Source organism: Peromyscus maniculatus, chromosome 19, assembly GCF_049852395.1.
Source record: "Peromyscus maniculatus bairdii isolate BWxNUB_F1_BW_parent chromosome 19, HU_Pman_BW_mat_3.1, whole genome shotgun sequence".
Taxonomy (NCBI): domain Eukaryota; kingdom Metazoa; phylum Chordata; class Mammalia; order Rodentia; family Cricetidae; genus Peromyscus; species Peromyscus maniculatus.
Window position 1 is genome coordinate 72,156,063 of NC_134870.1, and position 19,270 is coordinate 72,175,332.

Genomic DNA, 19,270 nt, shown 5'->3' on the forward strand with positions numbered 1-19,270 from the left:
CCCTCAAATTTGATATCTGAGGAACCTTAAACACATCTTCAGAATAAAGACCAACATGCAGGCAGCAAATGATTAGTTCCTGGGACACCAGGACTCAGTCTGAGGCCCAGAGGCATTCTGAGAGGGTTTGGGAATGCGTCATCCTGACCTAGGCAGCCCAGGAGCTTCCACAGACCACACACTGTGTGTGCCTGGCTTCTTTGCCTGAGATTCCAATGAGAAGAGAGGGACTCTGGATGAAGACACAGGGCGGGGCGGAGACGCTGGTGGGGAGACCAGGGAGACAGGGGTCTCTGAGTGAGGAGACTGGGGATAGAAGAACCCCCAGGTGAGGAGATGGAGGAGATAGGGGTAGGCTCCAAGGAAAAGGAGACAGAGGGGAAACTCCCCAGGTAGAGAGACAGACTCCAGGAAAGGAGTTGGGGCCTCTGGAGCACATGGCCGAGCTCAGGGGCTCCCTGCCATCTCCATTTCTCTTTCTTCACAAACAGTAGACACCAAGTCAAGGTTTGCGCACACACAGAAGCACAGTCAGAGGTTCTGTCAGAAACCTCTGAGTGAACCAAGTCCTGGTCACCAGGCTGCTTAAAGAGAAACCCATGTCTGCACAGATCCCACAGAGAGCCAAGTCCAGAGCCTGCTGGCTTCCAGATGGGTGCACAGGGCATTTGCGGGGCTGCGAGCCCACCTGGGACCCAGGGCCAGCTCCTTGTCTGACTGGTCAGTTCTTGGCTTGCCCAGCTGCTAGATTTGGGAGAGGTGGCAACCTGGGCCCAGAACACCAGTTGTAAGTGGAGTTGAGTCCACGAAGGGTGCCTCGGGAACATTGGCACATTATGAACTGAAGGTCATGAACCCCATTTCCAGTTTGGCCTTGAAAGCAGAGAAACAGGAAGCAGAAGGAGGGGACAGGAAGTGGCTTGCTGGGGAAGGGACCACAAGGGTCTCATGGGGAGGCCAGCACCCCTGGCTTGGAACTCAGGTAAGAGCTACCCCCGCCCAGCCACACCTCCCAAGAGATGTTCTTTAGATTAACGGATTGCCTGCCCTCCATCCACAGGCTGTGGTGTAGCACTTTAACTCTGCATGGCCACAACAGGAAACAGCGTGAAGGATGGAAAACTGGCCCTCAATCCTGGGGAAAGCTATTTCCATTCAGCCAGAGAAAGATACTAAAAAAAAAAAAAAAAAAAATCAAACATCACAGTTAATATGCTGACGGAAGAAATGGTATAAGTGAGAGATAAAGAAAGAGAGAGAGACACATAGGAAATGAGGCAGGGCAAGAAAGGGTGAGACAAGAGGAATACGAAGAGAGACAGACAGACAGACACACAGAGAGACAGAGAAAGAGAGGGACAGACAGACACAGAGAGTGGGGGGGGGAAGAGACAGAAAGACAGACACACAGAGAGAGACAGAGAGTGAAAGAGACAGAAAGACAGACAGACACACAGAGAGAGACAGAGAGAGTGAAAGAGACAGAAAGACAGACAGACACACAGAGACACAGAGAAATAGAGAGAGAAACACAGAAACAGAGAGAGAGAGAGAGAGAGAGAGAGAGAGAGAGAGAGAGAGAGAGAGAGAAAGACAGACAGACAGACACAGAGGAGAGAGAGACAGAGAGACAGAGGGAAATGAGGGGCTGCCGTACCCATTCACCAGGTTTGGACAAGAAGGGCAGGCAGACTGCCTTTGGCTTCTCTTAACCCAGCAGGACCACTTAGTTAGCACACAGGATTTGACAAACATCTGATCTCCTTTCTTCAGTTAAAACACACCAAAGGCTCTGAGTCACCACGCCTTCCTAGTCTTCACCCACCCCACCCCCACCCATCCCCGCACCCCTGACTCCAGACGCTGTGGATCAGGCCAGAGCAAATATCCAGGTGCCTGAGACTGGCTTTCTCCCCAGACCTCACCAGCGCCTGCCACCTCACCCCAGCCATCCCTCCACCTTTTTTTCTCTCCAGCCATCTGCCAAGAGGAAATAACTTCCCCACGCCGGAGTCTGGGGAACCCGGGAAACAATCTGAAATCCACAAAAATAATTGAAGTTCCCTTTTACTGAGCCATTCAGCTTCGTTCTGAGTTTTATTACAATGTCAACAAGAGTTTAATTTGTTTTAAAGTTTAGGTTCTTAAACTAGAGTGATATACGGTAGTTTGCAGCTTGCTGGTAACAGCTACCGTGGAAAAAACGGGAAAGGGCACAGGCAGGCGAGTCTGAGTTTGATGCTGTGGAAGCAGGGAGCTTGGCCAAGGGCAGCAACCAGCATGCAGAACCAATGCGACAGAGTTGTGCCCGCAACATACCCACGTGCACGCACTCGTCCACACACACACACACACACACACACACACACACACACACACACACACACACAAGCGCGCACCCCTGCCCCCAACCTCCATCCTTCTGAAGGCACAGCCCAGTGAATACTGCGCCCAGTCAGCCTGTCATCAAGGCGGCCTCTGTGTCTGGGTGAAGGGCTCCTCCCAGCTTGAATGCTCGGCAGTGACCTGCTGCCGAGACCCTGCTACTGAGCCTCTGCCATGCATTTTCCAGTCCTCGCTGGGTGAACGTCCAGCCTGGTAAAGTCATTTGTGGAGACGTGTGAGACTGAACTCTAGACCCGTCCACTTTATGGGCAGAAACAGAGGACGGGGTTTTTAAGAAGCGGGTGGTTTAAAAGCAGGAGTCCTGAGTTGGGAAAGGGGGTACAGCAGATCACCCTGTCTTCGAACGTCACTTGTGAATGCAGCCTTGGCTCTTTGAAGCATAGCCCCGGTGACCCACACGACTATCAGGTGACACAATACCCATCAGGCTGGGACCCACTCCCACTTCCCTGAATGAGCCTGCTCTGGGAGGGTCCAGAGCCCGGTCCTCTGTGTTTTCCAGACCCCAACCTCCTGCCATATCTGAAGCAGCAGCTGGAAGACCTGATAGGGATAGGCTGAGACTGAGGAGACCACCTCGCAGTGTGGGAACAGGGCTGATAAGGCTACCCCTCCCAGGGAGCGACTGGGACAGTCCCTGTACTGTCTGTGGCTTGGGAACAAAGCCTCTTGGAGGATAGATAACCTCTTGTGGGCCTGGATGCCTGGTCTATTGTCTTGTGTATCGGACTTGTTAGACCTGGGGGCTGGCGAGACAGACTCCCCTAAGTGTTGGTGGCTACTCCATAATCTAGGAGGAAGGAAGAACCCAGTTTCAAAACTAAAACTGAAAAAAAAAAAAAGCCTAAAACTGAACACAGTAAAGGAATTTTCAAAATTCCATGCAGCCAACCAAAATGACATCAGAGACACCAGATGAGTCAGAAAGCTCAGTCAGCCCGTGCCAAGAGACCAGGACTGAGGCGTCCACCCTCTGCCTATCTTCTCAAAGTGATCCTTTAGTCAGGGATGAGGACCCGTGGGCTTACTTCCCATGAGAATGTCTGCCACCAAAGTTGGTTCACATTCTGCGAGGATATTTCTTCTAACACACTGAAGAATGGTGTGGAGAGACCGCATGAACACCATCGGCTTGCCATTGTTCCTCTGGCCTCGAGGACTTTGAACGGCTGACAGAGCTCACAAAACTGCACTTGAGTTTGGCTCTCATCAAGGGGGTGAGATGAGCCCATCAGGCCGTCCGTCACACCCCTCCACCTACCCGTTCCCATCTCTTTGCGGGAGACCCCACAGAGAACAGTCCAGGAAGGAGGTCAGAGAAAGACCCAGAGAAGACACAGCAGTCCAACTCTGAGCAGGACCACAAGGCAGGTGCTCTATGCCATGTATACAGGGCCGCAGTGAAGCTCTCTATAGGTCACATAGTGAGTTCACTTACAAAGTTGGAAGTTTGTACTCTGCAACCTTGGTCCCGTCAGATTCGTGAAAGAGTATTTTTATATACATTGTAATGCTCTTGCTTTCAGAGGTACCATCCAGTGATATTTCAGTAAATTGACAGATTTATTTTTACTTAAATTCTTCTTTTTTTAGATAGGGTCTTGCTGTGTAGGCAAGGCTGGCCTTGAACTCACAACAATCCCTTGCCTTAGCCTTCTAGATTACAAGCATGGGCTACCACATCCAGCTTGAAGTTATGTGATCTAATGAGTGTTTCAGAACATCCCTGGAAGCTTCCTTGTCCTCACTTATGGTGGATCTCTGCCCCATCCTTCCAAAGACAGTTGACATAAATGGACCGTAGAGGACTGACCCATTTGCCTATCTTTCTTTACTCAGCTCCAGGCTTGCAAGTCCATCTGAGCCCAACATGACCCCATGTCTGTTTCTTGAATCTATGGGAGTACCGCACTTCTGACGATTCACCAGTTGCTGGATGCTGCAGGTGTTTCCAGGGTTTGCCTATTCTAAAGAATTCCAAAGAACACTTGTGCCATTTAGGAGTAAACAGATGGGTAGAATGGTAAACTCATTTTAGCTTTTAAGAAGTTGTCAAAGTCTCTATTCTACCTTGCTCCTGTCTGTGATAAGTCAGGACTCCACTTCCCAACGTTTTCTACAAAGTTTGCTATTTCAGTCACACTAATGAAATCTTGCTATGATTTTCAACTCCCATTCCCTAGTGACTAATGACATGTAATCATGTATTACTCAGTGGCATGGAGAGATATTCTGGAAAACATGTCCTTAGGTAGTTTCATCATTGTGATGACATTACAGAATACACCTATACAGACTACAGGGGTCATAGTGTCACATCCCCAAGTGACATAACCTTGTGGATCATTTTTTTATATGTGGCCCAATACTGACAAAACCATCATCTTCATCAAGGCATCTTAAGATGACTACACATCTCTGGAGAAATGGCTTTCCAATCACTGGCAGTTTGGACTGAACTGCAAGCATTCCTTGTAGATGCTGGGCAGCGTCTTTGACCAGATAGCTGTGTGATACTGGGCAGCCATTGCTTATCTTTTCTCTTTCTCAGTGGTGTCTTTTGAAACACAACAATGCTGAATTTTGATGAAGTTCAATTGGTCAGGTTTTTATTTTATGGTCTGTATTTTTAATGTCATAGTTAAGAAGTCTTTGTCTAACCCAATGGCAGTCCTTTTCTCACATTCCTAAAAAGTTTTAAGTCTACAATCAACTGAGGTTGTGTGTGTGTGTGTGTGTGTGTGTGTGCATGCGTGCATGTGTGGTGATGTATTTTCTTTGATTGTTTGTTTGCATTTGGATATGCAACTGATACAGTAGCATTTGCTTAAAGGGTTTGTCTTTATTCCCAACAAATGGTTTAATATCCTTGTCAAAAACAGTTTACCATAAATCTAAACATATAGTTTTGGATCCCATTCCACTGGTATATATGTCTTATGCCTGAGCCATACTGTCTCAAGAACTATAGCAATTCTTTTGTGCATGGGCTTTATTTTTGTGTGAGGGTGTATGTTTGCTGCATGTGCATGTGTAAGAATAAGTGTCTGGGCACATGTATGGAGGCCAAAGGAGGTGTCCTACTTTGTCACTCTTGGCCTTACTCTCTCCCTGGATGTGGAGGTAGGATGATGGTCAGCAAGCCCCAGCGAGCTTCCTCTTTTAACCCTTTACTCCTAGTGCCAGGGTTACAGGCACGTGTGTGACCTTGTCTAGCCTTTTATGTGGGTGTAGGGGGATTTGAACTCATGTCTTTGGTATTCTTACTCATGGAGCCATCTTCCCAGCCTCTGCAGCTTACAGCAAGTTCTGGAATCTACAAGTGTGAGGTCTCTAGCTTTGTTCTCTGGTTTCAAAATTGTTTGGGCTATTCTGACTATTGTAAATTCTCTCTATATTTTCGGACTTCGTCAGTTTCTAGGTGCAATCCTGCTGTGGTCTGGTAGGGGCTGTGTTGATAACATAGGTCAGCTTGGAGAAGGCTGACACGTTGTCACTTAGCATCTCTTGATGGACATGTGGCCTCTGTCTGTTCAGAGCTGAAGTTCCCCTCAGCTGTGCTGGGGACTGTGTATCCTTCACTGCTTTAGTCAGCTTGTCCTTAAGTGTCTTATTCCTCTTAACAATACTATAAGTGGGACTCTACTGGTTTTGTTTAAAATTATTTATTATATGCAGATGTAGAAAAATGCTCTGTATTCTAATTTCATGTCTGATTACCAATAAGTTTGAATATTGGGTTTGTTTTCTTCCAGAGGCAGATTTCTTAGGATTTTCTACATAGGGGGTCATGTATCTACAAAGGAAGACATTTTACTTATTTTTCCCTAATTTTTTCTTTTTCTTGCCTGATTGCACAGGCCTGTTCAGAACAATGCCAAATGGTATGTGAAGGTAGATTCCTTACCTCTTTCTTTGTCCTAGGAGAATGGGGTTCTACCTTTCTCAGTGAGTGTGATATCCACTGTGGGCTGGTGATCTTCATCAGGTAAGGGCTTGAATTGTATGGGATGGGATATTCCATCTGTTGAGATGACTGGGCAATGCTTGGCTTTTATTCTACCCAGGTGGGAGTCTACATTGCTTTTCAGACGCAAAACCAACATCACATTACTGAGGTGAATTTCATTTAGTGACAGTGTGCCATCTTTTATTTAAGTTTGTCAACCAGGCCCAGTTTGTTATGGGTTTTTGCTGAGGTACTCACATCCTGTATTTGTCTCTGGGTCATTTGTGATGTTTTCCTCTGATTTTTATATAACGTTATAATCAAGAATCAGCAGGGTGGTGCTCCCTCTCTGTTTTCTGGAAGCTTGTGAAGCACTGGTATTATTTTACTCCTTGTGGCATTTGGTAGAATTTACCAATGAAGCTGTATGGGCCTGCGCTTTTCTTTATGGTAATATTTTAAAATTATTAATTTGTTTTCTCTGCTTGCTATAGGTCTATTAATATCCTTCTGTTCCTTTTTGAGGAAGTTTAGGTAATTTGTGTCTAAGAATTTTTCCATTTTATCCAGGTTGTCCAATTTGCTGGTGCCATGTTATTTATAGCATTTCTTTATAATCCTGTTAGCAACTAAGGAGCCAGTGGGAATTTCACCTTTTATTTCTAACTTTTCTTTATCAAACACCAGATTTATCAATGTTTATATTTTCAAAGAGTAATCTTTTGGTTCTTCAAAAATCAATATTTATAAACTCACCAAGGTTTGCTTTATATCCTAGGAAGAACTCTGTTCTGGAACCTCCTCCATGCATTCTTCTCTAGAAGGTTCTATGTGTGTCTCTCGGGTCAGGCTTGTTTTACATCCTTGCTGATTTTCTCTGTGGTTATTTTGTTTTACTGCAACATCTAGCAATTTTGGGGGTCTACATCTTCCTTCAGTTCTATAATTTTTGTTTTTTTCCTATGGGGCAGTATTGTATGTAGCATTTTATAACTGCAATTATAAAATGTTCAAAGGAACATTACTATCACTGTATTTTTACAGTAACGCCCATTTTTTCCCCTTGAAGTTGGTTTTATCTGGTATTAGTTGGCTTAGCTGTCGTTTAATTGAGCCTCCAAAAGTTCCTCTGTGAATCGAGGCTTGTTTTCCAGGTGGTGGTAGTGAGAAGTAGTGCCATTAGGAGATGGATCCAGTATGTGATGGGGCTGTCCTTTAGAAGGGCCTGTGGAATCCCAGTCTCTCTCTCTGTCTCTCTCTTTCTCTCTCTCTGTCTCTCTCTGTCTCTCTCTCTGTCTCTCTCTCTGTCTCTGTCTCTCTCTCTGTCTCTCTCTGTCTCTCTGTCTCTGTCTGTCTCTCTGTCTCTCTCTGATTTATTGTGTGCCTGGTAAGGTGTTTCTATCCACATACATACATTTCTGTCATGATGGGATACAGCTAAGATGGACTCCCCCCATCAAGTGGCCTGCTCTAGTACCATGCCCCTGCCTTTCCAATGATGATTAAATAAACCTCTTCATAGGCAAGCCTGGGCCAGGCATTCATCAGACACACACACACACACACACAAATGGCTGCACCTCACATTAGCGCAGCTGCTCCGGGCTCTTTGGTAGGACACCCTTTTCCATCACTAACTTTCAACCTGCTGTTTACATTCAAATCGAAAGTATATCCTTTATATGTAACACATAGATGGATCCTATTTTGTTTCGTTCCTAATCCGGTCTGACAATCTCTGTCATTTTATTGGAGTACTCAGTCCATTTACATTTAATGCAGTGCTACTGTGAGCACTTGGCCATTTGTCATTTCAGGTTGTTCTAATTTAGTTCCTAGTGATGTATAAATACTTTGATATGCTACAGCTCTTCCCTACCCCTTTGTATATTACAGTCATATAAATGATGTACTCTTAAGATTGTAAGTCCACAAGCAGTTTTGCAGTCATTGTTTTATACAGTTTTGAGTCAGAAGAAAGAAATTAAAATACGGTAGCATCACTTTTTTATATATAATCTTTTACTAGGTATTATGTTTGGTTTTAATGTCAACTTGCTACAAATTAGAATCCCTGGAGTCAGGAACACCCCCCACCCCCCAAGAGTGTTCTGATTGCTTTGATTGACATGGGAAGACCCATCTCTATTGCGGGTGGCACCTTCTACTAGCAGCCCAGATAGAAAAGGTTTGGCAGAAGGAAGAGAATATCTCCGTTTGCTCACTTGACCTCCCCTTTTGCCTCCTTTGAGTTAACTTGCCTTGCTATTGCTGATATCAGATTTACAAGATTTCATGATACTCTAGGGACCAGTGGCTCCCTAGAAAACTTCCAGGCTTCTAGAACCAGATTTTGGACTGCTGAAGCAACCAGTCTTGTGGACTGAACTGGTTGTTGGTCCCTGTCTCACCCCCCCCCACACCCAGTGAGAGACAGACACTGTGGGACTACCCTGAGTCACTCAGCCTCCAGGACCATGTAACTACTGTGTTCTTAGCTCTCAGGTGTGAGTCAGCTGTTATTACTATTTCAAAGATGACTTAATTCACACACACACACACACACACACACACACACACACACACACACACACACCATCCTATTAGCTTTGTTCCTCTAGAGAATCCTGACTGACACACGAGTACTTTTTACTTCTTTTCATCAACCTGCTCTCAGTCAGTCTGGCTGCTTTCAGTATTTCTATAGGTCAGAGTTACTGACAACACATTCTGTGTATCTTTGTTTATTTGAAACAAACAAACAACCTTATTTCTCCTTCATTTTTGAAGGCTAGTTTTGTCAGAAGTCTTCCTGGTCGGCAGTTTCTCTCAGGGGTTTGAATGTATAGTCCCCTTGTATCTTTGCATCTATGACACTCATCTGGAAGTTTCGTCCTGCATCTTTCAGGGTTGCCTTCTTTGATGTTGGACAGTTTGGTCATGATGTATCTAAGTGTGAATCTCTTTTAATTAATCTTATCTGGGGTTCATAAACCTCTACAGATGTCTACAATGGCTTACATCAAGTTTATTATGTTTCCACCCACTATCTGCCCAGATACTTCCCTACCACCCTACCCCAGCGTTTATGTACCCCAACAGGCTTTGTCTGCACCCCTGTGCTGTCCCCAGTCTCTAAGGCTCTGCTTACTTTGAAAACTATTTTTTACATGTGTTCATTTATTTTGTGTATGCAGAGGTTGGGGGTGTGCGTGTGCCACAGCGTGTATGTGTGGAGGTCAGAGGACAAAGTGCAAGTGCCTCCTTCCGCCCTGTGGCTCCCAGGGATGGAGGTCATCAGGCTTGGCAGCAAGCACCTTCCTCATGGAGTCACGGGCTCTGCTCAGTCTTATCCACCCTCCTTTCTTTCAGTTCCTCAGACTGGATAATGGTTTGATCTGTCCCTAAGTTTGCTGGTTCTTCTCTTCCACCTGAAATCTGTTTGTTCAGCACTTTGAGGAAATGCTCAAGTGTCGACCTTTTCAAATCCAAGAATCCGAGGATTTATACTTGTGTCTTTTTAAGGTTTAGTCTGTGTCATTGTTGATATTCTCTATTTGGTGAGACAGCTCATCATACTTCAATGTAACTATTTAAGTATTGCCTCTTTTAGTCCCTTAAATATGTTTAAATAGCCGATCTAAAGCCTTTGCTACTTAGTTTAATATTTGAGACCTCACAGGGGCATTTCTCACTGGTGTAGTTTTCCTGTATATGAGGTGTATTTTTCTATTAATTTGCATATCTCCTATTTTTCCCCCTTAGGATTGGGCACTATGTATAATATATAACAGCAACTCTGGGTTAAGGCTTTCATCCTTTGGGATTTGTTGCTGTAGGGGCATTTGCTTCTTGTTTATCTGGCTGCTGACTGTCCCGGACCAATTCTGTAGCTTCTGTATTCCTTGCAGTGTGGTGATACTCAGTTTTCTGTTCCCTTTCTAGAAATTCTTATTTGCTTGGTAGGCCTCTTTCCTGGGGCTCAGACTTCGGTCTGAAGAGCTGCTGGTCTGTGCATGGTTGGTCCAATCAAGAGATTTTTCTAAGTCCTGAGCCGTTACATCTTCCAGCGTTCATCAGGAAATGCTCCACGCTCAGCCACACCTTTAACTGCAGGATGCGGGCCAGCATGGCTTCTCTTCTGCTTGTGTGGTCTTGGGGCAGCAGAGGAGAGTGCCTGGCCTCTTTTCCAGAGCATATACATCCATTTGCACACGTGCAGTTATCCAGGCTTCCGAGGATGGTCCCAGGTTTTCATCTGACCCTGGGCTGGCTGCTCTGGCGAGGCTCTTGCTTGCCCACTGACATCACAGTGGTGAGTAGCTTCCTCATCACCGTCACCACGAGTTAGCCGGTAGCAGTTGTCTCCCATCATACCTGAGATTGGGACTTGTCCAGTGAGCTTAGGGACCAACCTGAGCTCAGACAGCACACTGGGTTCTGGGGAAGTCCAGCCTCTCTCACTGTGTAAGTTCTCAGTTTGTCTTGGCTTTGCTCCGTGGGAAAAGCATGGGGGTGGGGGACTCCAAGATAAAACGGGTTTCTTGAGCACATGCTTTTCAGCTTGCCACCTTCCCCTTTTGATCTCTAGATTCCAGATGTGGAGAGTCGGCAGATTTGAGAGCACTGAGGTTCCCTGGGGAGACAGTTGACATACTGAGAGCCTCTGCCCTTGTTTGGAACTTCCACCTCCATTCCCCCTTCCACCCTTGCCAGGCTAGCAGAGTCCTTCAGAGAACCAGAAGTTCTGAGGTGAAGAAAACAGCACACAGTAGGCTCCCCCATGGCTCCCAGGGCCAGCTCATGCCAGAGATCTAGAGTGTTGGCTTGCATGTCTCCGTGGAGGATATTCCATGGTGGAGCTGAGCCTTAGGATGACAGTATGCTGGGGTTCCAGATCTGCTGCTCACGACTGTCAAATGACATGTCTAGAAGCTCCAGTTGCCTTTCGTGCCCAGAGAGGTGAAAAATGGCGTCTTCTCCTGCTCACGGGATGGGGCAGGCGTGAGAAGTTACACCCGCTGCTCTATACTTCTCATGCATCGCTGCCAGCAGGCTTCTCGCATGTTAGCATCATGCTTCAAACTGGGCTGAGGGTGATGCTTTTAGCATCGGTGAGCAGGCACTCACTACCATTCCAGCCACCAGTGTTCTTCTCCACCTGGGTAAAGAAATGTTCGGCTCCCCTCGGTGCCCCGGATCCCGGAAGCAAGAACACATTCTGGCATCTAAAAGATTCTTCAAACAAGTGTTGTGGCTCCAGAAGCAGGGACGCTCGGAGCGAGCCAGCTGAGCAAGGGGCCCTGCCCGTTTTCAGGAACAGTGATGGCAGAGACCGCCACACTCCTGACAGCCACCAACCACTGGACTCCTGGAATGTGGCAGACATACTTCTCAATACCACCCGCGCTTGATGGTTTTGTGCTCCGGAGCCAGCATAGTGGCCCATTGTTCCCTGGCTCACAGATCTGCAGAATCAACAGAACGTGTGAAGAAAGACACTTCAGGGATTGCAGAACACACTGCCGCATAAACTGAGAGACGTGGAGGAACGCCCGCCCTTAGGATGGCTCTGGGAGGGTTTGAACCCGTCGAGAGGAGGAGGAAAGCACTGTTTCCAAACAAGAAGAACCTGCCACCACAGTCACAGAGCACACACGAACGCGTGGCTGCTGCTGAGTTTGTCTGTGAGAAACAGAAGGTGCCGCAAACACACCCACACAGCCACCTCAAAGATGTGTCTGAGCCTCCTCCTGGCCTGGAGTTTCTGAAAGCTCTCTGGCACTAACTAGCATAGTCTCTAGGCCCACGGAGTCTTTCTAGCTCTTGCCTCTAGCTTTCTCTGTTCTACCATGCTGTCTTACTTCAAGTGAACGATGCCACAAACTCCCCATTTAAGGAAGAAAACTAGCTTGGTAGACTGTTAATAATGGCTGAAAGCAACACATTCGAATTCCCCTCCTGGTAGGCGGAATACATAGGACCATAGGATGACACCACAATTAAAACACAGGGTAACTCCAAGCACTCTACATAGAACATACACCGTCTAAGCTATGTAACTGGAAACAGTGCAGAGTCCAGCAGACCCTCCACTCCAGCTCCTCACAGCCCCTGTGCAGCGGGACAGCCCTCCGCCTCCCCTCCTGCCTGCAGAAGCACAGACTCTGAGGAAAGCATCATGACACCACAGGTTAGAGGCCGCCATGGTGCAGCAGCGCCAGGACAGGTCCATGGTGGCCAAACACACCCCATTTAGAAAGCCTGACTCAGCAGACAGCCCCGAGTCCTCACCACCGCTGCGTCTGCCTGCCCGGAAGCGGCACGGAGCTCCCGGATGGCAGAAAGCCTGTGCCCGAGCCGTGTCTCTCTCTGTCTCAGAGTACAAGCTAACCCTGGTCCTTCCCAGAAGGTTTCCTGGTAGTGATTGCCTGACACTCAGTGCAGATCTATAGGCATGTGCCTAGATATCAACAGAAATATTTAAGCCAACGTCTGCTTGCCTGGTACCCTGTGGTGTGCACATAGGTTTGGGAAACAGCCTTCTCTGGCTTGTTCACCCTGCAGTGAACAGTTGGAAACCCCACCAAGCAGCGGCTACAGGCCTGGGCCCGGTGAACTCGTGAATGTTGGGAGATCCCTCCCTCGGGGACTCCAACAAGCTACTTATGCAGCCGGCTGGTCTACACTGCCTCCAGCAGTCTCTGACTCCGGTGGCGGTGTGTGGTATAATTTCTGTGCCTCCCAACTCACAGGCAGGAACCCCAGGGCATGAAGTATTGACTCAGTGAGATGCATGCATGGCTGAATTCCTTCTCCTATCTGTCATGGGGTGGCCTGTGTCCGCAGTATTCATGACTTGGTGTGTTTGATCGCTGTATACACGCTCTTGCCATCATCTTGCTAGCAACGGGGAAGGCTTGGGCCTGGGCACGCTGCCAGCTTACTCAAACTTTCCATGAGGAAAGCTTTTTGTTCTCTTCCAGAGCAGCTTAAGCTCAGGAAAGAAGGGGAGGGTGAAGAAACGCAGCCAGCCGGCAGACACGGCTGGGCTGTCTGGTCTACCTGCTTGTTGTTTTAATGACATCTAGGCTTCTGGACACCCGGCAGCCACTGATGGAGCTGAAAGGCTTGATTGTGGCAGAGGCCGCAGGGTGGTCACCATAAGTGTGTGTGTGGTGGGGGGGGCAGGCATGGCACAGCAACAGACTGAGAAGCTAATGCCTCTCGGCTGCTGCAGCCACAGACACAGAGCTGGAAGCAGGCTGGCTGCGTGGCACCACAGCAGTTTCGTGGCAGGGTCCCATCTGCACAGATGTGGGAACAAACCCTATACGCCTCATGGTATTTTAGGAGTTTCCAGATGTGCTCGAAGTGGGAGCTTTGTGTGCAAGGGAGATGCTCACGCACGCGACTGAGAGGGCTCATCACACCAGGAACGCTGTCCCACAGTTCAGGCCAGTGACAGGCAACTTAAGCAAACAGTGTAAAAACAGTTCATGGGAGGCTTTGGTGGGACCTTTTAAAGGTCCGTATTTAAAATAATGTGAGAGCCACTGTGCCAACACCTTCAAAACCTAAACCATGAAAAGTTTGTATTAAAAGTCTAAGTCTTATGCAGATGGTTGGAATAAGAAAACACACTGAAGGTTTATGAATGGGCCAAACACATTTTCAGCAAAACTTTAGAGTAGGTATTAAAAAAGACTCCTGGAAAAGGTGAGGTTTGTTTCTGTCCATAATTTAAATTACTCCTTGAGATAAGGAGACATTTGGGAGGTGTGCCACCCTGCAAATTCTAATGTGTGGCCCTGTAGATCCAACGTGGGGCACACCATGTACTGTTTGTTCACATGGGCACGAACTTCCTGATGTCTCCATGATGCCAATGCTGAGAATTTGTGTGTTTGGCATGCTATGCGTTTTCAAAGACTGGAGATGGTATTTTAGTACTGCCTTCTCTCTCTCTGTTCTCAGAAAACAAAATCACAATGCCACAAACCACATGAGAACCAGTATGTAAATACTCTCCCTGCCTCCCCCCTCTCAGGCAGGGCAGCCACAGCTTGGCACTGTGTGAACCCCTGGAGCCCACAGATGCAGTTAGAGGGGATCCCTAAATGCTGCAGGGCTGGGTGGAAGTCAGTCAACACTCCTCGACTGCTCGCCCGGTACTTTGCAGCTTGGGGACCTCCAGGTCACCAGTCTGTCCCTGTGTCCCTTCCATTAGGGACTGTACTCAGAGACCAAACGTGCTCTGGGGAGGGCTAAGGGCTCCCCGCTAGCTGCAGCGGGAGATCCCAGAAGAAAGCAGAAGCCTAAAGTCCGTTCTACCCTGACCTTCTCACATGTCCCAGGGGTCCCAGCCTAACGACTGGGAGATGATTACCCCCAACTTTCCTACTTTCAAATAAAAAGAGTGTCTTCCCCAGTGTGCCTCTCCCTGTTGGGTAAATTGATGACTGACTGCTTTTGAATAAGGGGATTGGGGGGAAATGGAGTCTGACTTTCTAAATTAGATTTTGTGGTGATTTCTATTCTCTCTCTGTTCCTTCCCCAGGGAATTTAAACTAAGACCCACTGAAAAAGACACAGTATCCAGGACAGGCACCCATGCCCAATGTTCGGCTCCTCTTCCTAAACTTCATTTCCCTTAGGGGTTTTCTGTTTTCTGAAGCAGCACTCCTTCTTTGCGCCCCCAACATGGGAGACTCTGAGATGGTCTTTCGGGGACACAGCAAAACTCAACAAAATACATCCCGGCCACATGTGGGCAGCCCTAGTCCCGAGTTCTGCTGTGTCGCTTCCTGGACACAGTGTCCCCCCTCCCTGAAACCTCACCTGTTCTCATCCCATGCCCACAACAAAGCCCTGTCTGACGTCGGCCACAGTGGCCTCTGGGTCAGAGGGAAACCTGGCGAAGACCGACTTCCTGTCTCTGGGCCAGAGGGCACTGCCCAGATGTGGGAGTCCTGGGCTGGCCGGTCACACTGCCTCTGACCAGATGACTATGATCTCACAGGCCCACACCAGCACTCCCTGAGGCAAAGGAGAAGGCGGGACCCTAGACACAGACGTCAGTGCCCATCCTGGCCACAGTGTCCACCTGGGCAGGTACCAGGAACACGGGCTGGATCTTCATGCTAAGGAAGCGGCACTGGGCACCATCACTGTGGTTCTAGTCCTGCAGTTATGTGTAAATAGAGCTGTCGATAAGGGCAGCAGCAGTCCTTCAATGTGGATCCAAAGAGAAGACCCAGGGAGGCCAGGAACCTCCCATAAGGCTTTGAGGGCTTATTCAGGGGCAGATGAACATGGCTACCAACTGTGTCACGGAGCAAGACTCTGGGTTCAAGGTTCAAAAACTGAATATATTTCTCAGCAAAATTTTTGCATGAGTCATTCCCCCAAAGCTTTAAGTTATGAATTTGGAGGGAAATGTTCGGCCCTCCTGAAATGTAAGATCCTTGTTAACCAAGTGCCTGGGAGCCACCACTGGGCCTGTCCACAGGGAGCTTGGAATATCCTCTGATCGCTAATCCAGCTCACCCTACACCTGAGGTGTCAAGGAGAAGGTGCAGAACCCAGGACATAGCACCCTCTCCAACGTTCTTCTCAAGGGTCCCCTAGAAACAAAAGGATCATCAGGATCACAGGCAGAGGCATGGGGAAGAGTGGCTGAGAGGCTGCGAGACTTCAACCTTGGAGATGGGGAGCCGAGCAAGCCCTGGCATGGTCCTGGCCTCACCTGAGTCCAGGTGCAGCAAGGAGCTGGACCTGTTCCAGATGTGCTGCTCTGCACCTGGCCCGGGAAACAGCCCACATGTGGGGAGACCAACTGGCCTCAGAGGGAGTCCCCAGCTCCCGTAAACACTCTGAGCAAGCTGTAAAACACCACTGAACCCACTCCCAGTGGGCAGTGTGGCAGTCACGTGACCGGCCACTGTGGCAGTCACGTGGTCAGGAAGACTCTCGCCACTTGGCAGGAACACCACACACACACGCACACGCACACGCACACACACGCACACGCACACACCCCCCACACACACAGAACAGCAGAGACACACTTGGTTGTGTTAGTGCTCAGAGATTCTGTGCCTATCACAGGCAGCCTGGGCACAGCTGGACACACTACATTCAGGTATGTCCCTCTGCCCAGAGTGAGCTGCACTGTCCCAGAAGGAGATGCCACACCCTGACAGAGCCACAGTGGAGACAGTCACCTTAGTATTGCTGCCAGCCTCCGGGCTCCTGACCCTGCTGTCCCATTTGAACATTTTCACATGGCTGCCTACAGTACCACTGCCTCGAGCCGGGCTTGCTTGACACGGGCATTGACTTAGAACCTCTCCTCTAAGAAGCTTCTAGGTGACCGGACCCCAAAGGCCACACTCTGTGACAGGCCTTTTCTGTTGTGACTTTGTGAGGTTGACCCGGACAGTTACTTGCTTCACTTTTGACGCCAAATCTGAGAGTCTCAAGTTGGAACCAATATCGATCAGGCGGGGGTCGCCAAGATTACCAGGGCAGAACTGCGGACCCACAGCCTGCTGGCTGGAGACCAGTCTACACGGCACAGCATGGGGACTGTCTTCCACCCAGGTCACCCCTTCCTTCCCCAACTCAATGGCTGTGTGCACACCTGCTCGGCGGCGGTGGTGGTGGTGGCGGTGGCGGCGGCAGGCACTTACCATCATCCAGGTATAACTGGTCCAATTCCTCAGGTTCTTGCTTGACCACTACAGGAATAGGGGCCAAATTATGACCACTGTCCTCACGCACCTCTGGCACTCCCGCTGGAGACTCGTTTCTTGGAACCTTCTGCAGTTGTTGCTGCCGGTGGCCCACGTCAGGAGGGAGGGCTGAGGGCTGTAAGCAGGTTGGCTCGTGGGCAGCAGGCGGCAGTGGAGAAGAGGGGCTGTTGGGACAGAGCACTTGTTGGCAACCAAGGGAACAGCTACTGTTCAGATGTGGACTCACCTGCGGCTGCAGCCGGGCGGGTGGGGGCTGCTCAGGCGAGTTGGGCTGCATGGCCATGGGTCTCGGCACTTCCTGCATGGTGGGGGCCTCCGAAGATGGCGGCTGAAGTCCAAGGTGACCACTGTGGCCTGGGCTGGTGAGGCCCTTGGTGTAGGCCGCCGTCGAGGAGAGGTCGTGGAGCTTCGGGCTTGCATTGGGAGGCGTGGTCATCAGTGTGCTCCTCTGCGAGCAGGGGGCAAAGCCAGCCACGAGGCAGGAGCCGGGGCTGGGAGGCATGGCGAGCTGCTGGCTGAAGTAGGGCCTGGGCAGAGGACTTAGTCCCTGGCTCATTGGTCCACAGGTCAGAGCTGGCTCAAAGTCATCCGTGGGTTCTGTCTTTATAATTGGAACTGTGAGGAGGAAAGAACAAGTTAAATAAACATAAGTTGCAGATGGGTAGGCTAGGCTGTGGCTAGGATACCCCGCGCAAAACAAACAGCGTCCTGACTGAGCCCCTCTGTCTCTGCTGGCTCTCCCACCCAATTAAAAGCAGGGTGAGTCACTGGCTGAGAAAGTCACAGCTGCTTCTAATATGAAGAGGACTATTTTCCTTGGAATATCCCCCAGCACTAGCGTGCTATAAAAATCTATTTGCAAATGGCAGTAGGAGCTTTGGAGCCCAGGGCCTGTGGATTTGTAGCGCTCAAAGTGAACACTTCAGCTTGGAGGTATTGCCGTAATTCGGCTACTGACGACTCTTGTAAGTTCTGCTAATGTGGAAACTGAGCACGCACTGAGTTGGCTCCGGTGAGGATCCAGAGGTGGATGAACATCTGAGATAGCCGAGAAGCCGGTAGACACGGAAAGAGAAGGAGCTTTCCTGTGGGCAAGTGCACCATGTCTCCACGCATCCCTCCTGCTTCCCACACCCAAGTGAGGACTCTGCAGCCAGCCAGCCCCAGGAGACCAGGCAGCCCCGGGGGACCAGGCAGTCCCGGGAGACCAGGCAGCCCCGGGAGACCAGGCAGCCCCGGGGGACCAGGGAGCCCCAGGAGACCCCACAGCCCCAAGCAGGGCCTCCCAGTTCTCCCTCTCCACTCTGAGCAAGAAGGCCCCCCGTTCAGGGAAGCACCACAGAGATAAAGTAGTCTCTGTGACCTGGAACTAGCCCCAGGCTGTGGACAGAGCAGACTCCAGGCTTCTGCTCCGGGTGGGTTTCTACAGGAGAATGAGGACGAGACTGTCAGGCAGAGAAAGAGGCGGCGAGTAGACCCTGGGCCCTGCATTCCTCGTTTGCTTCCTGGCCACCGGTCTCTCGTTAGTCTCCCTCTTCCCTCAGAGACCCGGCTGGGTGGCTGAGATTCTTCTCTGGCGACCCCCAGCAGCACTGAGCCGCGTAAGCCATGTGCCCGATGAACAGTTACAGAAGTCTCTATTGTGTCTCACCTCTTCACACGCTATGCCTGGTTGGGTTTGGCAGCAGGTCAGCCACGTGAGGGACTGACTGCCCAACGACCGCGGCCTCTTCAAGAGGCGCGCACACTCCACATACAAACACACATGCCACGGAGGGAGGCCCGGCTTCTCCATGAGTAAATAAAAGCCTATCTGCATTTTGAGGAAAAATCTTTAGCCACGGTCTGAGCCAGCAGGAATGTACATCTGTTCTTCATTAGAGCCAGGCCCCTGCGCCACCAGCTGCTGTGAGCCACGACTGTGTGGAGCTCTTCTGAAGCCTGGCTCCACTGGGAGCTTCCTGGGAAGGGCAGCCTCCCTCACAGCACAGCCCCCCCACCTGGAGGTTCTGCCCTGGACTCGGGCTTGCTGGTCGAGGTGGCCTCTCCTCACCTCTCAGTGGCAGGTCTGCACGGCCCTCAAGCACCAGCGGCCCAGCCTCTGGGTCTACAGAAGGCAGCCCAGCCGTTGGCTGCTGCAGCCTCCTCATCCCGTTTT

At 49.6% G+C, this 19,270-nt stretch overlaps 1 protein-coding gene across 4 annotated transcripts in view; it reads right to left on the reverse strand.

Annotated features, from left to right (window-relative positions):
* Nfatc1 (nuclear factor of activated T cells 1) overlaps positions 1-19,270 on the reverse strand; it is a 113,595-nt gene that overhangs the window by 16,957 nt on the left and 77,368 nt on the right. For 2 of the 4 annotated variants that reach the window (XM_006973876.4, XM_006973877.4), the window contains exon 9: positions 17,050-17,727. In XM_006973876.4, coding sequence (XP_006973938.1) covers positions 17,050-17,727 — 678 coding nt within the window. The remainder of the gene's footprint in view (positions 1-17,049; positions 17,728-19,270) is intronic. The other 2 variants (XM_006973878.4, XM_076555571.1) reach the window with 1 other exon arrangement.